Source organism: Carassius gibelio, chromosome A7, assembly GCF_023724105.1.
Source record: "Carassius gibelio isolate Cgi1373 ecotype wild population from Czech Republic chromosome A7, carGib1.2-hapl.c, whole genome shotgun sequence".
Classification (NCBI taxonomy): Eukaryota; Metazoa; Chordata; class Actinopteri; order Cypriniformes; family Cyprinidae; genus Carassius; species Carassius gibelio.
In genome coordinates this window covers 35,568,714-35,585,754 of record NC_068377.1, presented here as the reverse complement: position 1 = coordinate 35,585,754, position 17,041 = coordinate 35,568,714, and the positions used below count along the sequence as shown (strand labels likewise).

The 17,041-nt window shown below is 34.8% G+C and overlaps 1 protein-coding gene across 2 annotated transcripts in view; it reads left to right on the top strand.

Annotated features, from left to right (window-relative positions):
- Positions 1-15,802, top strand: part of LOC128017384 (A disintegrin and metalloproteinase with thrombospondin motifs 17) — a 90,616-nt gene extending 74,814 nt beyond the window's left edge. For both annotated transcript variants that reach the window (XM_052602752.1, XM_052602753.1), the window contains 5 exons: positions 300-435; positions 3,102-3,306; positions 5,292-5,444; positions 13,084-13,261; positions 13,836-15,802. In XM_052602752.1, the coding sequence (XP_052458712.1) occupies positions 300-435; positions 3,102-3,306; positions 5,292-5,444; positions 13,084-13,261; positions 13,836-13,987 (824 nt within the window). In that variant the 3' untranslated portion in view covers positions 13,988-15,802. The remainder of the gene's footprint in view (positions 1-299; positions 436-3,101; positions 3,307-5,291; positions 5,445-13,083; positions 13,262-13,835) is intronic.
- The last annotated feature ends 1,239 nt before the right edge of the window (positions 15,803-17,041 follow it).

Genomic DNA, 17,041 nt, shown 5'->3' with positions numbered 1-17,041 from the left:
TTACACTAACTACAAACTAGGTCAAGTGACACACAAGGAAGACAAAACCAAAACACAAAAACAGAACAGAAGTTTTACAATTATATTGCTGCCTTTATAAAAGCTGTTACAGTGAAACGTCACTGTTTAATCACACATTGCTTCTCGGTTTCTTTTATTAACTGTACATAACACGCGTAAGAAAGAGCATTCAGATTGATCGATTTCTGTAAGTATATGCAAGATGACACTTGAGTGACACTTCATGAAAGTATAGTATGTCTTTATATATATAAATGTTTTGCTGTGTTATGTTTCAGGAGAGAGAAGGACTGTGGTGTCGTGCATGAGAATAGTTAACAAGACCATGACTCAAGTCAACGACAGCTTCTGTCAGCAGGAGAACAGACCCGCGCCTCAAATCCGCCACTGCAACACCCACCCCTGCCAATACAGGTACCAGAAGCGCCTCAGCTTCTCACCTCGAATCGGTGTGTGTGTATCAGCTGACAGAAAACTCAACAGGGTCCCAACAAATCCAGAACAAAAGACTTCCAAATGAAAATACAGATGAAAGCCATGACAAATACTGATGTGTGTTCTTCCTCAAGGATCATGCGTCACAGAGATGCTCCTTGACCCTCACTATAGCCATAACTATATACTACAGCTTTTCAAATGGCATACGTTTGTCTGTATTTATTGCATATGCTTATTTATTACCCATAATTCACATTTGGTTTTATCATGCTAGCTTGCAGTGATTTAGGAGCAATATGTGGAATTTGATTTATGCTGTGGTGATAAAATCAGTCTGCTCTAGTTCCAAAAGCTGTTTCTTCATCTGTAGCTTTTAAAGATGCAGATTTTAGATGCAAATCAGAGATGTACAGTTGCTGTGTTTTTGGATGGTGTTGGTCTTAATTTGTAAATTGTGGACCTTTTCTCTGTGTAATCACTATCAACAGTCTGTGTAGTATATACTTAAATTGTACTGTGTGATAAAGCAATTCTTGGGGCGTTTGGGGTATGCTCCCCGGGAGATAAAAAAAAAAAAGACCCCTCAAATGATGTCTTCTAGTGAGTTTTGAGGAAATATGGACAGATTTAGTCATACAACATAAGCCATCAATAGATTTAGGATTGAAACAAGATTATAATGCAGGATTGTTGCAATGATAACCATGACTTTCAAAACATTTCCCATCTTTGGAATTATTACAATGTAACATACAACAATTTAAAATGTACATAAGAATGTCATTCATAATCTCTCTCTAAACTGCTGATCACTTTAAACTGCTGATCACTTGAGGGCAAACATCAAAAACACAATTTGTTAAAAAAACAAGTTATTTTATTGCACATGACTATTAAACTGTACAGGTTAAATCAATTGCAGACGGCGGTTTCCATGAATGCTAGCAAAGCGTTGAGCAAACTCATTTAAGTCAACTGCTTTTGCACGGTCACTCTCAATGCTGAGTACAGCTAAATGGGACAATCTCTGAGTTAGCATTAACGTGCAGTGCTTGTGCATCACCAGCTTATGGCACCGCTTAGATATCTCAGTTTAATTTGGCATGTCCACCATTTTTCAAAATTGGATAGTCATAGATGCTGGGAAAGTGGATGCATGCCAATTTTGTGACAGCAGTAGTTTAAACACAAACAAAGAGCTAGACTTGCGTTAGACCCTGATCTGACCTGACGATAATAGAAAAATTTGATGAGACAACAAACTATTTCAGATGTAAATAACGTGACAATGTGGTTGATGCAGGGTTAACTGTCTGCTTATGGACTTTTTCGACTTGGTGTCCAACTTACCGCTTAACTCACTGTTTGGTGCGGGTCTCCTTGGCCTTCAATGTGTAGGCTATGAACATAAAATATACTTAAAAATATTATCTGATTTATAAATGGGGTGGCAACAGGGATCCGCCCCTGGGTCCACCAAATGGATCTTAATTTATTATTTAAATCATTTAAAAAGACAAAAATAAGATTGTCAGCGATTTTTTTTATCTTTTGAAGAAAGTTTGATCGGTGTTTGCTTTTCAAAACTCACTCCTGTGCGTCCAGTTTGTTGGTTTGTTATCATTAACTAATACTAAAATATATATATATATATATATATATATATATATATATATATATATATATATATATATATATATATATATATAAAGTTAATATCATATAAAATATAAATAAAATGATTCAAACTTTAAAAACTTAAACTGAAAAAAAAAGCTTAAATTAAATTTTTTTAGTTTTTCCTCTGCAACTGATTTTTTATATAAAAAAATAAAAGTACTATATAAAAGTAAAAAGTCATAAATAAAATATAAGTACTAAAACAGAAAAAAAAATTAAGGTAAAAAAAAAAAAAATATATATATATATATATATATATATATATATATATATATATATATATATATATATATATATATATATATATAATTTTTTAAAAGACAGAATCACATAATGAAATTACTTACATTTTAGCAAAACTGAAAATATCAAAATGACATCTAATTGAAAACATCAATAAATACTATACAATAACACTAAAATAACACAGGTTTATAGGCTGTTTTGTAGGGTGTTCTCAGTCAGTTAAGTCCAATTCCAAGTGCATATTCTGATCTCTGGATAAGGCCCAAGTAACTCCATCAATGTACTTCTCAGGGATTTTTTCCACTCCTTTTTATTACCAGATGTAAGTCTGATCACTTAGAAAAGTAATTGCACACCTCTGTTTCTGTCCATAACTGTAAAATCGATTTTGGTGCTTGTAAGACTGAGTGTGGGACAGAACAGATTTCTGTTGTTTAAGCAGTTAATAAAGACGGCTCTTTTTTTTACTTGTAAATCCCAAGTTCATTTCATCTGCTTTTATTCAGTCATACAGTAAACTGACGATTAAAGCATCCAGATTTGATGATGTTTCCTAACAAAATTATTTGTTAAATTGTAACATTATGCAAACGCTGTCACAAATTGTTTCAGTGGAGACCCCATTCCCTTTCAGACTTCAGATCTCTTTCACTAATGCACTGGATATTGACAGAACTGTTGTATGAGTGTCTTCTCTGGGTTTCTGCTCCTCTCAGGTGGGTCGCTGGTGATTGGGCGCAGTGTTCAGTAACCTGCGGCAGAGGCTTGCAGCAGAGGGAAGTCGGCTGTGTGTACCAGCTGCAAAATGGCACGTACATCCCCACCAGAGACCTGTACTGTCTGAGCCCCAAACCAGCCAGCGTACAGCACTGCGAGGGACGCCACTGCCTCACCGTCTGGGAGGCCTCCGAATGGTCCAAGGTTTGAGCTCAAGGCAGCTAACCCACTTGACCAACTTTAACTTGACTTACTTCTTGAAAAGAACAGAAGTAAGAACAGAAGAGTTAATGTTAGCATTTTATAAAATTATAAACTTCACATTTCTGTGATCTATGCTCTATTCACTATCATTGTAAGCCACACCTTAAGCTTGGAAAAGTTAGGATGAGTTTAAATGTTCTTTTCTAGTAATCAGTATTATGCAACAAATGCTTTCACAAATGTTTTTTTTTTTTTTTTTTTTTTTGTTATAGAAAAGGATGGACAAGTTGAAAAAATGTTTTTGTGATAGTGAGATTTATAATTAAAATAAATGCAAATAAAAATGCATCCCTGATGCCATTAGATGCTGAAAATACAGTGAGATTGGTGCAATGGTCAACTATATCCATCTAGTGCATCTTTACAGACTAATGATAATAAATGAACACAGTGACAGAAATGTAAGAGCATGTTCTGTTGTGAATGGTCATTAACATTCACAAAATAATACTCCATTACATTTATTGGAAAATGCAAATATGGAATTTGTCACATTTAACTGTTCACACAGGAAACATGAAACGCAGAGCACTGGAAAAACAAACAAAAAAGATTAAAGTTGACCCTTTTAGCTTGAAATGTTTCAAAAGCCAGTCTTAAAGGGATACTCCACCCCAAAATGAATTTTTTGTCCTTAATCATTTACCCCCATTCCGTTCCAAACCCGTAAAAGCTTTGTTTGTCTTCAAAACACAATTTAAGATATTCTGGATGAAAACTGTCCCATACACTGCCAAGTAAGTTTGAAAAGTAAGAAAAGTATGAAAGAGTAGATCATCAGAATAGTCCATCTGCCTTCAGTGGTTCAACCGTAACGTTATGAAGCGATGAGAATACCCTTTGTATGCGAAGAAAACAAAAATAGCAACTTTATTAAACAATTCCTTTGTCAACAGTCTCCTCTGTGTCTCTTCATATGCTGCATATGATATTCGGTGTCAGCCGTGCCACAAGGATGCGCTGTTTTCTTTCAAATCAAAGCAGAAATACATGTAGAAGAGCGTAGGCAGTTTGAGTGGTGTGGAGAGACACAGAGGAGACTGTTGACAAAGATATTATTGAATAAAGTCATTATTTTGGACAAATCTTTTACGGGTTTGGAACGACATGGGGGTAAGTGATTAATGACAACATTTTTATTTTAGGGTGGAGTATCCCTTTAAAATTCATGTTACTCAAATTTGTGCCATAAATGCTATTGAAATTCAGAATTCATCACTATTAAGGGCCGTTTACACAGAAAATGCAAGATGCAGGGCAGTGGAAAGGAAAAAAAGGTCTTAAAATGCATTCATTTTTTAGAGCTGCACTTCTTTTAACATCGGCACAGTGGCCAAAGACATCCATTTAAAAGGTTTGACTAGAAAATTATGGAAAAGCAGCACAACGGAATACAAAAACACCTTCTGTGTCAATGGCCTCTTATGATTTGATATTTATGTTTAGATCAGTTACAGGAGTTTAAAAGGTACAGCAGCAGAGGGTGAAAAATATGTCGAAATGTAAAAATAAATACAGTACTTAAATCATAGCATTAGGAGCCTTGACTAACACAAGAAGATGACGTGCCTTAAAAAGTGTACACTATAAAGCTATAGTTCCTTTCATGAGACACATCCTGTACACCTGGACCATGTGAGGGTGTGTGAGAGGATGTGTGCTCTTGTGCCTGTGGGGTTTGTCCTGGCCTATGGAGGGCACTGTGGTTGTTTTGGAGTCTGTAGGTCTCATTTCAGATCTTGATGCTGATGTTGTGATCACTTCATTAGAGTAGGTTTAGTCAGCGGAGAGAAGTGTGACTCAACAGGAAGCCTGCTCTAATTACCAACACTCTTGCGTATGTCTTTATTTATCTCCATCCTTCTTTGCACCCAATTGCTCACTTATTTTATTTTCTGAATTCTCCTTGTCGTTGTCTGTCCCAGTGTTCCTCTGAATGCGGTCGCGGCAGCAGGAAGAGGAGCGTGACCTGCACCAATCCTCAGGGTCTCTGTGATCCCGTGTCTCGTCCTGCAGAGGTGGAGACGTGTGAGGATCACTCCAAATGTTACGAGTGGAAGACCGGCGAATGGTCCAAGGTAGGGTGACCTGATAATCAGAAGCCGATATATAGAAGTGAGTTTGGGGTTAGTAAGATTGTTTAAAAGAAATTCATACTTTTATTCAGAAAAGGGACATTATATATATAAAAACATGTGCGTGTGTGATTTAGGGAGTTTTGCATCACAAATAAGACACATTTTTACATAAACAACATATCCACAAACTGGCCCCATTGACTTCCATTTAAAAGTTTCTCATTCTAACCTCTAATTTTGCTTAAAAATAAAAGGGATGAATGGAAATAAACTTTTGTGGTCATCAACATTAAGTCACAAATGCTATCAATTGAGCTTAACTCACTATTTCTCTGCACAACACAGCTGTGATGCATCAAATGAGTCAAATGAAAGCCGACAGGCAGACATTAGGCCGGTGAGAGAGCGCTCTGCACGCCTCCACAGATCTTCAGCTGAATCAGAGTTTGCACGCTGTCACATGTGATGCATGTGGGCTGTCAGCGGTTACCTTGCTGCCGCCCCGGAGGAGCTGACCGCTGCGGCCCAGGGTCGCCTGTAGATCTCCATCTGTCTGTTCCTCTGTTTCTCCTGAGGTTTGTGCTGCTCAGTAATGAGCTCTCGCCACCTCAGAGTGGACACGCCATTATCATAGTGCTGCTTCTCATGCTTTAGTGTCTGGTGTTTTGGGAATATGGGCTTTTCATTAGTCGATGTTCATATCTCGAGTACAGGGTCATTTAAAGCCAATATTATATGGCTTACACTACAATAATGTAGTTCCTGACTTGCATACGAAGATTAATATTAGTTCTCTCTATGAGTGAACAAGTGTGCTTTTTTTAGCATCGCTTTTGACCATGCAGAATCAGGACCAAGTAAGGCATTTTGCCAAAAAAATATTGTACTCATATATGCAGGATTATAGCTTCAATCAGCAATTATAAGGGTCAAGCGCTGAAATAGCGGCATGTGCTTTGCTTTTGTTTGACTTTTATAGGTTTTGACCAATTGGAGGCTCAGTGAAACACATTTTCAGTATAGAGTACAAGATACAACAATTACAACATAAGTAATTAATGTTGTTAATTGGTGAATTGGAAATGAAAATCTAAATCTCTTTAGACATTTCTATGAGGCTTTGGGTTCAGGTTCAGGTAGAGGAGAAATAGTGAATGAACTTTCTAATTTCATTCAAAATGACAGACTAATACAGCAGAACTTATAATAGTAATTTATTCCTGTGATTGGAGGCGTTTGAGACAAAGGCTCAAGGAGACGGTTGAAGGTTGTGGATTATGTTTTCCTGACTGTGGTCGGACCTCATGGTGAGACTGATCTTTACTGAAGGTCTCAATTTCACATTCATGTGTCTTTTGTGTTTTATCTATCCCTTGAAGAATATGCTAACATCATGGCCTGTTGTGGTTTACTGCTGGATTCGACTCACGTCCAGGGCTCTCCCTATTCACTATGCAAGCCTCTGCGACATGTGTTTGTGAAGTCGGTCGTATCATTAGATTCTCCCATTAGTGAGACATTGGTGCAGAAAGCATCTGATATTTGTGCATGTGTCATGCATTCATGTAAAGAGCAGATGTTCCCTCTGTAGACCTGCTTCTTTTCATTTCAGTGCTCTGCAGAAAAGACGAGCTACATAGTTCCTGCGGTTATAATAATACTGTTTATATATCATAATATTTTGTTATAATTAATATAATTTGATTTTAAATATTTGGTATATACTTTTATTTTATTTCTATTTAGCTTTCATTTATTTTAACTCAACTAGCATTTGAACTTAAATTTGTTAATTTGTTATTTCAGTTTTAAGCAGCTTTTATTTCTATATTTTCAGTTATTATTTTAGTTTTAGTAATTTTGTTATGTGTTTTTGTCATTTTAATGTGTGTATATATATTTATACTTTAGTTTCCATTTTATTTTTATTTAAGTTGTATTTTTAATAGTTTTAATACGGCATCTTACATTTTATTTCCGTTGGTTCGCCAAGGCAACATTTCTATTTTTTTATTTATATTTTTCATTTATGATCTTCATGTGATTTATATTTTATTTCAGATGTATTTTTTAAGAAAATAATTAATAATAATTTGTTTTTTTAATGACTGCAGTATGATTAAATACAGTTGCATATATTTATATATATATACATACATTACTATTTACTGATTTATTAACTTTTTATATTTTATATAGATCATAATAGTTTTGCTCTCACCTTTATACTTAAGGATCAGTGCTACTTAAATAATTTAGCATATTTATTGCTACATTTATCATGGGAGACTTAAAGTCATTCATTACACTTTTAACACTATAATACTGACAGATTAAGTTCTGTAAGATTAGTTAAATAAATAATCAAGCTAATTACCATAACAGAGATTGTAGATTATTCAGACACAAGGGATTATGGGTATTCCACACTTTTATTTTAGTTGTGTTTGTTGCAAGTTGTTGACTTCAGTCTGAACACAATATTGTATTGTAACAAATCCATCCTGACATTTTTTTCTTTCTTTTTACATTAATGAACCCTTACTGAATATTACAGCCGGTGGATTTACACTCATTAACGCATGAGTATGAACATCCATTCATATGACTGACTGAGGCGGCTTGTGTGAAATTCTTCCACTGAATAGAAATAGCCTCTTTAGCTGAGGAGAATCAGGCTCTTTCTGTGCTGTGGCTGCTCTGCTTTCATCCAGGCTGTGGATTAATGTCACCCCTTTTCAATTATGTGGAACACATTGTGTGTTTTGGCACAAAATGACATATTACATATTTTATTTGTGAATGGGATAAGAGATCGTAGCCGGCTAGGATCAGTCTGTGTTTGGAGTGCTCTTCTCTTGTGTTAGTCTCAGTGCATTTGGTGTCTCCATCATGTCAGCCACTAATGGGCATCCAGATAATAGAATTCAGGGAACATGAAATCACCAAAATGATATTTCAAAGGTGAAACATATTTTCATAATCTTTCATTTAAATGTAAGAACATCTGAAATGACTTGTCTTGCCCATCGTGACCCACACCATGCAAGCTATTGGTTATCATTAAATAGACAAGTCAGCCAAAAATGAGCATCCTGTTATGATTTACTCACAAAAATACAAATTCTCTTCTACAAAATACAAAACAACACTGGACCCCATTGACTTCCATTGTGTCCACTGTAAAAAAAAAAAATATTAATATATATATATTTTCCAAAATGTTTCCAATGTTTAATTCAATTTGTTCATTTGTAATTGTTGTGAAATGTACTAGCAATTTCTGAGGAAGAAATATTTCAAATTTAATCCTGCACCAAATTATTTTTGACAGCGTGTACAACAAAAATATTCAGACATTTTGTACTTTTTAGTTGTCTGCAAAAAAAAAAAAAAGTTTTCATTTTGATTAAGGTTTTAGAAATGTTATGTGCTTTTGTCATTTTAATTAGTTTTTGGTATTTAGCTGTTTTTGATTAATTAATTGAATTTATTTTAAAATTGTATTACCCTTGAACTTAAACTTATTTTATTTCATTAGTTGCCATGTTAACATTTCTAATTTGCATTTATGTTTTTTACAGTTTAAATATTTCTTTGTAGTTTTAACTGTTTGATTTAATGTTAGGAAGCAAAATTAATATGAATTATTATTATTTTTATTTTTATTTTTTGCTTTATTTTTAATAGTTTTAGTTAACAGTAACAACACAAAGTCATACAGGTTTGGAACGACATGAGAGTGAATAAATTATTACTTTTTATTTTACTTATCACATTAAAACTAACCAGCCCACTTTAATATTAACCATTATCCAGTCCAACCTATTTAGTCATTCTAGACCACTGTTGTGGTAATGCAGCATTTCTAAAAATAATTTCAGTAGTTTCCACAGTCATTTTAAAATGCTGTATTATGTTAACATGAGGAAGGAGTTTCTGTATTTATCTTCATACACCAGATGTTAAAGCGCTCTGTCGTATTCATTAGCTCCAATCAAACATGGTCCTGTCTTGAGGGAGTCATAGACTGTGATTCAGAGCCGCCTTTGATCAGCAGATTAGATGTTTTTGGGTTGAAGCATGCGACGTCTCTTCTCATTCACAGTGCATGTGGTGTTGAGAACGGCTTTTCCCTGACTAAAGTTATTAACTAGACTCTGGCGACGGGCAGCGCTGAGATCAATGCTAACCTGCCACGCTGATTTCATTTCCAATAGCCCGTCATCCCCTGTAAACGTGAAATACTGTGCGTCGTTGAAAGGAGTCTGGGTTCCTCGGAGGCAGGGAAGTATATTGCTTTCATGCACCTTTTGCCACTTCGCTAAACAATTTTGGTTTGTTTGGGCTGCAGCCATGGCAGCCGACAGCTACGGTTCTCCAGCCCAGGGGTCTGCGACAAATACTGCTTGATCTCACACTAATTTCTGAGAAGAAATGAAACCATGTAAGAAAAGTGAACCAAATGGCAAATTACACTGCTGTTCAAAAGTTTGGGCTCTGGAGGATTTATAGGTCACACTTTACTATGAGCTTCCATTTGTTAGCATTAGTCGACCTCTATTCATGAAAGAATCTTGAAAAAAATATCAGTCACAAAAGAAATCAAAAATATGAAGCAGCATAACTGTTTTCAACATTGTTGATAACAATAAATGTTTCAAATCAGCATATTAGACTGATTTCTGAAGGATCATGTGACTCTGAAGACTAGAGTAATGATGCTGAAAATACAGCTTTGATCACAGGAATAAATTACAGTTTAAAATATATTCACATAGAAGACACTTATTTTAAATTATAATAGTATTTCAAAATTTTACAGTTTTTACTGTATTTTTTATCAAATGCATGAAGCCTTTGTGAGCGTAAAAAAATTGTACCAACCTCAAACTTGTAAATGCAGAATGTTTATATATAATATATATTTATATAAAAATATATAATTATAGAAATGCATTACTATGGATCTATAAGCATATTAATATGCAATGATCTCTCTCTCTCTCTCTCTCTCTCTCTCTCTCTCTCTCTCTCTCTATATATATATATATATATATATATATATATATGTATATAATGAATATATTTAGTCCCCTGATCTAGACTGTATTTTGACTGCATCGTACTGAGGACTATTCATCTGTGTCATAATCAGGTCAATGTATTTTGTGTTTATCATTTTATCATGCTCCTCAGCCAGTGATGAAATAACTGAATTTGTTCCCTCCCTGTCGAACTATAAGTCTATTAAAATGTATTAGATTGTCACAGAGATATGCTTATTTAATTTCGCTGGCGTGTTATTGGAGAAATAAAGCTTCCTTTGGGTCTTAAATGCATGAGTGTGACGATGGCGGGGATACGTCCCACAGGAAGCAGAACGACACATTATTCAAGAACCGTTTCCTCCTGCTGTCTTCCACTGGAAATCTAATTCAGTCGGTTTACCGTGAGGAGATTCACTCAGAGTCTTGCATGTGTTTGTAGTACGTTACATTTTTTTGGCCAGTTTTAATATGCTCTTATCAATTCATTTTCTGTGCTATTTCAAAACTTTATTGATGATATGGAGGCCCGTGTCTCAATCTTTATTTACTGTCCAGTATGTGGTTTGCATGAAAACAACAGAATTCTTTTAATGATTTTAATTATAAACTAACGTGTGGTGGTGTTGGCTCAGTGGATAAGACACATGCCTTTGGTGTGAGAGACCTGGGCTTGAATCCACTGTGAGACACCAATGTGTCCCTGAGCAAGACACTTAACCCCTAGTTGCTCCAGAGGTGTGCGACCTCTGACATAATAAAAGCGTCAGATAAATGTAAATGTAATGTATTTAGTTTATACGTTAAAGTTTTTCAGTTTATTCTAAAATTATGTTTGCCATCAATTGTTGAGTTTTGTCAAATTTGAGCAGAGGGAATGTCCAACTCCTGTAAAAATGTATGTAAGAAATGATAACTGTTTTTACATTTAAAATTGCCAGTTGCCTCTGTTTGCTGTTGAATAAACGTGCATTAGCCTGACCAGCCTGGAAAATGATGGGTCTTTATTTTAAGGTCCAATTCTCACTATTAACTCACCATAAACTATGATTTTTGCCTCAATTAACTCCTTGTTTGCTGCTTATTAATAGTTTATAAGGTAGTTGTTAAGTTTATGGTATTGGGTAGGATTATGGATGCCATGCATTATACGTACTTTATAAGCACTAATAAACAGCCAATATGTTAATAATAGGCATGCTAATAAGCAACTTGTTATTAGTGAGAATTGGACCCTATACTAAAGTGTTACCAAAATATGTTTATGGCATGATTTGAGCGAAGTAATCAATCAAGTGTGATTTTTTTTTTTTTTTTTTTTTTCAATTGTGATTTAAAATTTTCAGGTTTGCTGTGCTTGTTTGTAGGGCTGCACATTTTAGCCAAAATGTCAATAATAATAATAATTATTATTATTATTATTTTTGCTACATAAAATATTTTATATATTTTTATATCAGATTTTATTCCTGATTTGAAATCTATCACAAAAACATTGCAGTTGAAGTAGAAAGGAGCTGTGTTGAAGTATTGAGTAGAGTCTGTATTGTATGAGTAAAATGAGGTCTGATGTGGAAAATGTTTTAATCTGTTGTTATCAGGGCTGGGTTTCCCGATAACAATTCATCTTAGAGCTTCAGAACGTTTTCTACGAGTAATTTTACGAACGTTTGTTATTGTTTCACGTGTGTTTTCCAACAATGCACGTAAAGCAAGTGCTACTTAGGAGTCGCTGTCCGTTTATCAAGTGCTGAAATCTCACGTTATAGAATGGCTCTTAATTATAGTACACAATCATTTATTGACGTTAACCTAATGCTGCGTTCCAGACAGACAACATGGATATAATAACTATAATACAATACAATATTATATTATATTATAGCCTATAATATTATACTTTACATAATAATATGTTATATACTTTATATACTTATATATTATGTTAGGTAAAAATTGTTAGCCTGAATGCACTGTAAGTCGCTTTGGATAAAAGCGTCTGCTAAATGCATGAATTTATTTAAATGTATTTATTTATCTACAGTATTGAGAGAGTGAGAGAGAGACGTTATTTTCGGGTCCAACACATAGCTGGTTTTCGTGCACTTCGGCAAGTCATTGACATATTTTCCCCCCAGTCTTTGAAGCATTTCCTTTATTACTTTTTTTATTCTTAATTTTTTTTTTCAGTCATTTAATTTAAATGTGTATTTCTAATTTTTCCTGCCCTTTTTAATTAATTAATGTATAAATTAATAAAAAAAATGAAGAAAACGAGTTATAAAGTGTACAATAAAGCACAATCAAATCCTTATATTATAATACAATTGCGCTTGAAGCAAGTAAATGGTGTAATCTGCTGATTGTCCTGCAGGTGACCGTATAAATCTGTCTTCTTACGATGCACTTAGGGCTTAACGATTACTCCAGAGCACCCGTGGATCTACGATGATTTTCAAGTGCTACTTAAGTTACGATGCTTTTGGGAAACAGACCATAATATAAAGATCAGTCGTACGATCGTTTTTTATGAACTTCTTAGGCTTACGAAGCTTTTGGGAAACTCAGCCCTGGTGATTGGTTGATTGCAGTGCTCATCATCCTGTGGGCGGGGCTTGCAGTCCAGAGTGGTCCAGTGCATGCACAAAGTGACCGGTCGCCATGGCAGTGATTGCCCAGCAGTCCTGAAGCCCTCCGCGTATAGACAGTGTCATCTTGAGACGTGCAATGTGAAAGTCAATGTGAACACCATCACCTCCCCGAGACTGGGTAAGACTTAAGCAGTGTACTGTTTTTTATGATTCTGAGTTTTTTATCATTATATGTCCCTGAATGTTCAGTTTCAACCAGATGTATGACACAATCTACCCCCCACCCAGAAATATTATTTAAAATATATATGTACTGAAATAAAATAATAATAATCTTATTTTAATTCAACTAGGCTTCATGACAAGACAATATTTTCAGTTTAGCTTCCTTTAAGCTGAAGAACTAAAATGTATAAACGAAGTAAAAACTAAAACTTATTATAGTTATGTTTAAAAAATAATTGCAGAAAATAAAAAAAATCTAATAGTTTGTTAATATTACTAAAATAAAACTGAACACTGAATTATATGTAAAAACATTAAATGTAAAATTAAATGTATTTTCTCATCAAACATACTCCAATAGTTAATAATACAATTTGAAACAGCTTTTTTAATAGTGCAACAGCAACATTAGCCTCTTCTAGATGAGCCTGCGTGTCTGGAGGGATGTTGAGGCATGTTGTCAGGGATTGTGTCGATTAATTGAATCTATGAAATGCCGTGTCCTGTCCTTCTGTCATTTGTGGCAGCTGCATTGACGTACAAGTGCGCTGGGGATCAGTGGGCGGTTTACTGCAGGGTGATCCGAGAGAAGAACCTGTGCCAGGACATGCGCTGGTACCAACGCTGCTGCCAGACCTGCAGAGACTTTTACACCAGCAAAATGCCCCCCAAGAGATAATGACCCCACCACTCCCACTCACAGAGGTTTCTTTTTGTCTTCTCCATTCGTACTGTCAAAAACAAGGTTTTATATTCTTATTAAAAATGTTCTTACGTGAAATAATGAAAGCAGTGGAACTGATATTTCCAGCAGAACACAATTACGTAAACGTGAGTGTTTCTAACTATGCATTAACTTTATCACCCCGTGCACTGAGTATGTACTTGCAGTGTGTTAGTCAAGTGTTTGCGTACTTGCATTTTGTTTGTTTCTTGTTTTCGGACTTGAAGGTTTATCGTTTTGCCATGTTTTGCTGTAATCCACACTTTGGCCCTGGAAGTGACTTCTTCAGCATACTGACCTGCCTGTTGCACTGTGGGTAAAGCTCAGTTATTTTTAAGGCCACTGGTTGGCCAGTAACCAATGGACTTTGTAACAGCTTTTTTTTTTTCACGACCTCTATCAACAATCTTTTGTCTTGTATTTTTTTTTATTTTTATTAATTGTATTATTGCCTGTGTTATATTGGCTCTGCAACCCAAACATAGTGAACTTCCTTGCTTTTTTAATCACAATTGATTGAGTTTAGATATTGATTTCAATTTAGTAACATGCAAATATTGTATAAAATAATAATTTCTGATTAGATTGATCAATTCATGCATTCCCTGGGAATCGAACCCATGATTTTGCTGTTGCTAGCAGTATGTATAATTGCGTACTGCTAAACAATAATGCATAGCATAATCTAGCATGATCTATTTTTGCATGCAAGCAATAACAGCATAATCTATTTTTAAAATAATGCATGCATGCATGCTGTAATGGATTACGCATTGCGTTTTTTCTCTGCATGTTCAGCAAAAGAAGGCGATGCAATCATGCCTCCTACCTTTCTGAACAGCCTTCACGCTGAGAGTCTATGTAGGCAGCTCACTAGGTTTTGTAAAAGAGCTGAAGTAGCTTGTTATTTAGTTTATCAAGAGCCATCTCGATGAAGTCGAACAGCCAAGCTAATTCTCTTTAAGATTGAAGTATTTCATATCAAAATAAGGCTAATTAGTGACTCTTACAGAGCCATTTTTATATCACAGACTTTTTGAAAAATAGCATTGCAGTCCAAATCTCATCATTAAGATCTGAATACAATTGATAGGATTACTTTACAGATACTTTACAGTCAGGATGTGGTGAGAAAATGTGAAAATTTAGGTTAGGTTGGCATTTCATAAAAAACTAAAACAAAACAACAGCCCATGTTTGAGGGTGACACTGCATATGTGTGCATGAGAAACTCTGTTTCAAACCCTACTGAGCTACATAGGGAGCTCACTGACACTAGTGACCAATTTGGAGTGCACTTCAAATGCAAACGTAGCATACATATTGACCTTCATACTCTGCTGATGCCTTTAAATGCTCACTAGGTTTTGGAACAGAGCGTATATGTGTGTGTGTGTGTGTGTTCGAGACCTTGGCTCCCATCTACCAGGTTGCACAAGGTCACAGCAGGTGCTAGACAAATTTCACTACTGTGAAATTCAGCCGTTTCTCCACGTTTTGTTCTTGTACTTTTGTATGTATTTAAATGAAACATATTTTTTATGTTTGTTAGGATTATTTAATACATATTGTATCTACCTGCTTCTGTCATAACTATTTGGTGCAACAGCTTCATGTTCCAGGTTTGGTGAATATCGCTTCTGTATTCCAGTACTGTAAGTCAGTATTGCACATGTGATTGGTACTTAAACTGCCACTTTTAATGGTGCTTATTTGAAATGACTTACATTTCAGACTGTTCACACACAAAAAATAAATGTATATCCTGTATTATGATGATTTTGCGTGTGTGCATCTATGCTTTTATGCTTATAATCAGTATTTTGCATTATGTATTAACATTTCTGATTCAAGGTTTTTCTTTGTCTATTCAGTTTTGCTTCAGATATTTAATTTAGTGAGCTAGCTGGTTTGTGCAATGGTTTAAAACTTTTTATTTAAGAATGTTTGAAATGTCTGTGGAATGGAATGAAACCAAAATGCATGTTTTATGATGCTGTAGATAACAGTATGAGTTTCCTACATGATGTTTTGCCTCTTGGATTTGCTCAGCATCACTGTCATGTCACAACCTTGTGAAGTTCTCCAGCTCGTTCTTCAGCTTTGCATTTCACTGATTTTGTTTGTGGGCTGTAACACTGTGAATATATTACGTTCAGAGGATCTGTGAGTGTATGCATGACGGAGGCTGGATGTAAATCTGCCGCTGTCAGTGTAATGGCGCTGGCGCAGCTGTGAAGGACGTGAGGAGAAGGTCACCGTCTCTGGATGCTTTGAGTTTCAGTGAGTTTTCTGATCTTCACACTCACTCTTACAGTCAATATTAAATCAAAATACTGTTTACTATATTAATACACTTTGCTGCCCTTATTGTCGATGTTTCATCAGTGCACGGTATATAAAAAAAGTTTGTCATCATAATCTTCATATTTTAATTTTTTTTTTTTTTGCTGACCTCACAAACCCCATTGACTCTGACTCCATTTTGGTATGTAATGGCCACTTTTTATGATCTAGACCAAGTCTAGATTCATATTTTCTCATTATAAATAGCTTTACTCTGAAATATGTCACATTATAAAAGTCAATGGGCTGAAATAGGACACTTTACATTGATTTTTAAGCAAGACAGAGTACAACTATAGGTCTATCTCTGTAAAAAAAATATCCTTTTTTATTTCTTTTATAAGTTGCACCAGAATAGCCCTATAAATTTGACAGCATTTTACATTAAAATACAATGTTAAACCATTTATAATGTTAAACATTACTTACCATATACTTACTGATTAACAGGTTTTATTGTAATATATATATACAGGTGCTGTTCATATAATTAGAATATCATCAAAAAGTTGATTTATTTCACTAATTCCATTCAAAAAGTGAAACTTGTATATTACATTCATGCATTACACACAGACTGATATATTTCAAATGTTTATTTCTTTTAATTTTGATGTTTATAACTGACAACTAATGAAAATCCCAAATCCAGTATCTCAGGAA